Source organism: Drosophila tropicalis, unplaced genomic scaffold, assembly GCF_018151085.1.
Source record: "Drosophila tropicalis isolate 14030-0801.00 unplaced genomic scaffold, ASM1815108v1 contig_593, whole genome shotgun sequence".
NCBI classification, from domain to species: domain Eukaryota; kingdom Metazoa; phylum Arthropoda; class Insecta; order Diptera; family Drosophilidae; genus Drosophila; species Drosophila tropicalis.
Window position 1 is genome coordinate 21,879,190 of NW_027173070.1, and position 7,204 is coordinate 21,886,393.

The 7,204-nt window shown below is 36.1% G+C and overlaps 1 protein-coding gene across 3 annotated transcripts; it reads right to left on the bottom strand.

Moving 5' to 3' along the window:
• Nucleotides 1–119: 119 nt before the first annotated feature.
• Nucleotides 120–6,428, bottom strand: Mapmodulin (acidic leucine-rich nuclear phosphoprotein 32 mapmodulin). 3 transcript variants are annotated; one of them, XM_068290416.1, is made up of 7 exons: nt 5,957–6,428; nt 3,519–3,895; nt 3,373–3,452; nt 1,965–2,342; nt 1,810–1,883; nt 1,592–1,748; nt 120–1,276 (listed from the first exon to the last, which is right to left on the bottom strand). In XM_068290416.1, the coding sequence occupies exons 1-7, from the start codon at nt 6,002–6,004 to the stop codon at nt 1,233–1,235; spliced, it is 1,158 nt and encodes a 385-aa protein (XP_068146517.1). In that variant the 5' UTR covers nt 6,005–6,428; the 3' UTR covers nt 120–1,232. The 3 variants fall into 3 exon arrangements, with proteins under 3 accessions (XP_068146517.1, XP_068146518.1, XP_068146519.1); XM_068290417.1 differs by lacking the exon at nt 1,965–2,342 and having other exon boundaries at nt 5,957–6,375; XM_068290418.1 differs by lacking the exons at nt 3,373–3,452; nt 3,519–3,895; nt 5,957–6,428 and adding an exon at nt 3,030–3,090.
• Between the last annotated feature and the right edge of the window lie 776 nt (nt 6,429–7,204).

Here is a 7,204-nt window from a genome sequence, read left to right on the forward strand (position 1 = left end):
TTTTTGAGAAACATGTCTATCGATTGAGTAACCGTTATAATTTAAAACATTCAAATTACTTTCTCTGGTCTAGTAACCATTTAATTTGTATTTTCCAACCAAAATGTAATACATTCTCATTTTCGGGTTTTTATAATAGTTGTTGCATAATTGTTTTTTTTTTTTATTAAATGAAAATTCTTGTCTAAAAATTGTTGTATTTCTTTTATAGTTTTACAATCTTGCCATAGATTTTAATGGAAAACTTGCTACTGCCATTGAAGAGAAATTGTTAGAGAAAATGCCAAAGAAACAATTTGGTTTAAAACACGAGCAATAACTAATAATGATACTTAAAATTAAGCAATCAAATAGAGTTGAATCAATTTGCTCATCTTTTTTTTTGAAAATATGTAGATAGATATAGATTTGAGGTGGGCGTAACAATAATGTAATTAAAGTGAGTTTCCTTAGCTTTTTTCTATACTCACAAACTATGTTTATAGGAAAATGAAGAAAAATTTGCGCTTAACTTAATTAATTACACAAAGAAAGAATAAAAATAATAAAGAGGAATGACTTAAGAGTTAAAAGTTAAAATTTCTTCTTAGCATTTAAATTATTTGTTTCTTTGTGTGTGTGTGTGTCTGTGTTTTTTTGTTTGTTGTATATTTTATTAATTTTTTATTTTTTATAAGAGACTGAAAACCAATTTCAAAAATTTCTTTAACAGCAACAGAGGCTTATATGTATGTGTTCGTGTGTGTGTTTTACAATGTTTTTCACTTGTTTTTGTTTCTTTTGTTGAACTTAAGGCTAAGCAATTTTACAATGTATTTTGCCATAATCGCAAAAACAACTGCCAAGATGTGTGTGTGTAAATTCTGTTTTGGGAAATGATTGGATTAAATTAAATATCTCATCGCCTTTTTCTTTCATCTTCTCTAGTTATTTGACTTAAAATTAACGCTGATTTTTTTGATTATAACTTTCTCTGGTTCTATCTGTTTGTGTGTTGTGTGTATTGATTTTGGAATTCCAATTTATAAGCTTACAGTTAAAAAAAAAAAACAAAATTCTGTCAGTATTTATTTCTTTTTTTTGTTTTTCTCATATCAATTCTCTTTTCTATCAAAATATGATGCTTATGTGGCTGTTTTTTCTTGTATGTATGTAAGTGTGTTTGTGTGTGTGTGTGTGTGTGTATTTTGTTTAAATTTTAGAACTTGTTATATCCATCGGGAGTTGTTCTTTTAACCATCATGCTTTCTCTTCTTGCCCCTAGCTTGCGACTCATCTGAAAAATATAAAAAAGGTAACATGTTGGTATTAGAAATTCAATTGGAGAATGAGACAAAACGTAGATTGAAACTGATTGAATTTGTGTTGGGTCTGTTTTAAACTTATTATGTTATAATTATGACGAATATTTTCTAGGTAAATTTTAGAAATTCAATGAAACTAAATCGTTTTTGCACAAATTTGACGACGAGTGATTTTAAAATTAAAAGGGATCAATCTAACTAATAGTTAAACTGTCATAATATGAAACCATTTTAATCTCAAACAATAAAAAGAAACTTATCAAGTAATTAGCTTCTTGTGTATTTACCTGGCTTATCACCAGCTTCCTTTACCGAAGCAGCTGATTCATTTGCCTCGCCATCGGCTTCATCGATATCAGAGTCCTCATCTTCGTCATCATCCCCGGCGCCACCTTCACCCTCCTCCCAATCGGAGTTATCCTCTTCGAGGTCATCGTTGTATACCTTTTATAAATATAAACGAAATTTTAATTTACATATTCATCTTGGGCCGAAAATAACTTACTTCCGACAGCGAGACATCCCCATTATCCTCTTCATCACTGTCATCGGTTTCGCCTTCTGTTGTTTCATTTGAAACTGTAATGAAGCAAAATAGCAATTTTCAAATTAGAATGGGAATAAAATCTTGTTCGTTTAAGATCCTATCCAAATGCTTACAATATAACGCATTAGCCAGATTTAATATGCCTAAAAACCAATATAGTAAAATTGTAAAATGAATGGTTTGATTTGTTGTTTCTGTTGTTGTTGTTGTCGTTGTTTTTGCTGGCTGCAGCTGTTGTACAGTTGTTGTCTCTCTCAATTGCAATTCTTTCAAATATTCATCTAATTCGTCAACCTCATCAGCATCACCACCAGCACCAGCACCATCACCAACACCTTTGCCAGGATCATGATTATGATCATCTGCTTTTGTTTCATCGGTTGCCTCTTGCAAACGCTTCTTAGCCTTAACTCGCTCCTCCAATATCTCAAGTTCGTCTAAATCGAATTCTAAACCATTTAAACAGAAGGCATTGCTGCTGCTTCGCTTATCTGAAAGGCGACAGACAACAGAAAGTAGTGCTTTGGTGTGATGAGTTGCAGGCAATTGATTGAAGGACAAACAACAGCAGTATATAGATAAATTATATAAATAAATGTGAATGTATATGTACATGAGGTGCATTGCACACCAAAACATTTCTTTAGCTCTGTAAATCACTTTTCTGTTTAACAATGTGGTCGGTTTATTGAATTTAAATGGACCCAGAGATGATGAGAGGAATAGTTCGGAATTCAAACAAATTTGATCAGCATGAAAGTGCTCGTATAAACGTAAATACATACACTTTCAAAAAAAAAAAAAGCGAAAAATCTCTTCACCTTAACTACACAAGAACAGATGAGTTATGTATTTCTAGGTTGTCTTGAAATGTTTGAAAAATCTGATCATAAGCCTAAACATAAGGCCTCTGTAATTTCTTTTGGAACTATGTATATCCTTTTCGGATATAGCAAATTGATTTGTAACTTTTTAAGTTTAAATGTCTATGATCATATTCAGGATCAGGCAACATAATTTTGAAGTTTCATACTCGTTTGAGTGTCCTCTCTCATATTAAATTTCAGTAATTCCTTTACTGTACAGGGTGAACCATTTAAAGTGGATGGATTTGTTTTTGCAATAGCAAAGTAAAATTTTGGTATGAACGATGCCTAACTCTTGCGAACGATGGCGACCTGATGTCGATGGAGTCTCTGCAACACTGGCTCGAACGGCATCCATATTCTCGCCGGAACGTCTTGGTCGTTGTCTGGACAGATGACTGGCATTACGAACACTACCAGACGATATAAATTTGGCATATAATCGACGTATTGAGAAGTTATTTCGGTATGACATTTGTTAATCTGACATCTCTGTCAAAAGTTATGGGGTTGCCAGATGCTTCCACCTTAAATGGCCCACCCTGTATAATAATGCAAGGAAGATGTTGACAATTCCTTCCATTAAATGTTTAATGCATTTGCCACCTTAATAATGATGCGTATGAGAAATTTAAGATACCCTGGAGAGACGTACCTTCATCTGAATCATTTCCATTAATCACTTCCTCGTCATCTTCACCCTCCGATTGCACCTCCTCATCATTGCAGTCGAATCTTGATAATGAAAAGAATTAATTAGTGAATATGTAGATATAGATGAACGATCATAGTGCAACTCACCCATCGAGGAAGGTTAACGAAGGCAACATCTTAAAGATTTTTTCCCGATAGTTTTCCACTTGGGTGGCATCGTTGTTGAATAAATCCAAGACGGCCAATTTTTGGAATTCCTCCAAGGGTTTCAGAGTTTCCAGGTCTTTAATTTTATTACCAGATAAATTCAAATATTGCAATTTTGGGCTGGTTGTCAGATAATTGAGGCCATTGGATATACGATTATCGGATAATTCCAATTTTTTTAAATTGGGTAATTTGGGGAAACCTTTGAGTGTGGTCAGACCCACGTTGATCAAACTTAACGATTCCAAGGCGGTGTATTCATCTGTAAGGCCAACAATGCTTGTACTCCGGCAATTATCCAAATTCAGTTCTGTGATCTGAAAAATGGCCAAGAAAAACCATGAATAAATTTGTATTTAGTTTTTTAAATTTAACGTTTTATGGTCACACTGGCGGCCAAAAAATCAATGGCAGAAACAAAATGGATTTTCTCCACATTCAATTTTTTTTTTAACCAAGAAAATGCTAAATGTTAAGCAACAAAAACAACAAAACACACGTTATAAATGTTGCAAACAAATTGCGTAACAAGGAGCAGCTACAACAACGAAAACAAAAAAGAAAATATATGAAAAGTGGTGGCCCAGAGAATTTTTTTTGTATCTGTGCAAATGCAGTATGTATGTATGTATGTGTGCCGCCTCCAGTGTGTGTGTATTTGTGTGCGTCGTGTAACAGCACAAAGAGCAATTCGTGAAAGAAGAGGTGGTGGGGTGGGGTGCCGTTGGGGGTGGCTGTGAGGTTAAAACAAGCCGGCAAAAGGCAACATGTTTGAACGTGACGTAGTTGGGTTGTTGCGCCTATATGTAGGTATTTATTTTTGCTGTTGCTGCTGCAACATTTATTTGTTTGTTGTTTTTGTGATTTTTTGAATTCTTAGCGGCCCCCACCCCACCCGCCTTCACTCGCAGAGGTCGTGATTGATTTTTGATTACCCAATTATGAGTTTGTATTGGGGCAGAATGTCACGTTGCCTTCTCGCAATCTTTCTCTCTGCCATCTCACACAAACAGTTATGTGGCGAGTTCCGTTAGGCTTAGAGATGCCTGAGCGGTTAAGTGGGTGGGTGGGCTGAGTAGAAGGAGTAGGGAGCGCGGTAGGCTACTGATTGAGTAGGCCTTGTGCAAGAAGAGAGCGCATGTTTATTAATCAGTAAGGAGGCAAAGTGAGCGGATGTTTGTCTTTTTTCTTTTCCATCTTCTTTTGCATTACTTTTGCTGATGAGAGGGAGTGTAAGTGAGAGCGAGAGAGAGAGAGGGGCACTGAAAGAGCATTGCATTTAAACAGTTGGAGTGTGTGTGGGGTGAGGGGGTTTGAAGAGAGAGTCCGCCATTTGGGGAGGCCAGGGCCGGTTTTTTTTTTTTTGTTCTACTGCTGTTAGTGGAGGCGTCGTCGTCGGCGGCGGCGTTAGGTTATAGGGTATTATGACTGCGCAGTCAATATGTTGTGCTCTGGTCTGGTCTTGTGTTGTTTCCCTCCTTCTTGTCATGTGTCGATTATTTTGTGCATACGTTTTTTTTTCTTCCTTTGGGCTGCCCCTTGTGCGTATGCATGTGAGTGTGTGAATATGAGGTACTGTGTGTGTGTGTGTTTGGTTCTTGCGTATGGATGATGATGCGCGCGCTATAATGTTGTTATAGATACATTTTGGTATCAAATAACCTGAAATTACAACATGCAGCACACGTACTACACACACAGCCACACATACACACTCACTATTTGTGACAATTGAAGGCCGGCTGAATTAGCAGCAACAAAAACAAAGCGAATAAGCCAAAGCATCGGGCTGTCTCGCTTCCTCCCTCTGTGTCTCTTCTTTCTCTCGCTCTCTCGATCGTCTCACCTGTTTCTAACTCATGTCTATTATATGCAAAAATTGGTAATTGCAAAAAACGGAAAATGTGCAAAATTTTGAACAAAAGCCAAAGCGCAAAAATGCGCGCACATGGCAACGCTGTTCGCACTCCCTCTCACTCTTCTCTCTTTCTTTCACACACACAAACACGGGCACACGCAGAGGGGCATGTAATCTCACATGTGTGTGTGTAGAATTTGCTTATGGCGATCAATTTTTTTATACATACGTAGCAGCGGCGGCGTCGACGACACAAATTGAAACTAGATTTACATGATGGCGTAGTTAGTCGCCGCTGCTGCTGAACTCACATACAAAGACATAGTCTTTGCTAAGAAAGAAAATTTGTGTAATCAGAAGAAAAGCTATGGGAGAAGAAAAAAACAACATGAACATTTTGCGCGTTTTTTCCCTTTAGTTTCCCACATATTTCTCCACTTTTACGTATACTTTCCATACAAAAGGAAAAAATATCAACAACAAAAACACAAACACACACAAGCACACAAAATAAACTTACCTGATTTGCTTTGCGTGCGCGTCGCTCCAATTCTATTCTCTTCTCCATTGCAATGCGGCGACGGCGGCTTGGGGGCTGCTTATACTTAAGTTAGTTGGTTGTATTAGGAAACGTTTAGTTTCGCGTTTCTTTTATCTTTTTCTAGTTGACACTGTGAAAGGCACAACTACTTGCACTTGTTTATGCTTTTTTGATTTGGCAGCAGCAGCAGCTTACGCGTTTACTTTTATCGTTTTTATCTCGTTTGCCACACACGTCCAACTCTAACCAAGCTCGCAGAAATGCCAAAGGATACACCAATACTAATGCACGCGTCGCGTCGGTGTTGGTCCTATGTTGTTAAAAATGTTAGCGGTAGAGCTGGGAAATCCATCGATGGAATTTATATAGTGCGATAGATCGGTGTAAATTTATCGATGGTGATATATCGAACTTGATTTGATTTCATAAAAAATCGGAAGAAAGCGCACTTTTAAACCAAAAATATTCCATATGTTTAAAAAAAAACACAACTTGAGTTCGCTTCGCTTATATGATGCCCGTAGTGTATGAAATTGCAATTCGCCTCGCTTATATGAGTTCTGAGTAATATTCGCTGCGTGTTTTCGAGCACTCACGGGTGGGAAACTTGAATTCGCTCCTCAAATAAGAAAAATAATTGGTAAATAATCACCATTGGTAAAAAGCCACTATTAGGTAAAAAAACAATATATATAAAATAATCTACTTTTAAAATTGTCAATTGTCATTTTAAACTCATAAACATTTCGATTCAGAATATAAAAAAAAGAAATTAAAAATAGTTACTTAATATCTATTTTTATAATTTACATTTTTTTTTATTTTTATTTAATGCATGTAAATAGTTTCTTTTTTTTTTTATAGACTAGATAAGACAATAGGCCAAAAAGCTTGCAGCCGTCGATGTTGGTCAAATATCGAAACGAAATCTGCATCTTTTTTGAAGGACGCCCCACCAGTTAGCGAGTTAAAGGCTTAACAGGACATGCTGTTGTCCATATGATGCGGCTCATCTCTTTGACAGGGACGCTTGATTTAGGCTTAGCAATCGGGAGGGGAAATCTACATACAATGTTAAAATTAGACAGACACAAATGAAAATGCTAATAGATCAAAATAGGCGTCACAACACGTTTTCGTGTTTGCACTATTTTCAGTATTTGAACATTAAAAATTATTTAATTGCTTTAATATTTATCTATGTATATGCAATTGAAAAAAGTGATT

Bases quoted from the DNA above. Each gene is read 5' to 3' on its own strand.
- Mapmodulin (XM_068290416.1), bottom strand. From the start codon at position 6,004: ATGGAGAAGAGAATAGAATTGGAGCGACGCGCACGCAAAGCAAATCAG. The intron at 2,343-3,372 runs GTACGTCTCTCC...GTCGCCTTTCAG, and splicing joins TGGAAATGATTCAGATGAAG to ATAAGCGAAGCAGCAGCAAT. The intron at 1,277-1,591 runs GTAAATACACAA...TATATTTTTCAG, and splicing joins GGAAGCTGGTGATAAGCCAG to ATGAGTCGCAAGCTAGGGGC.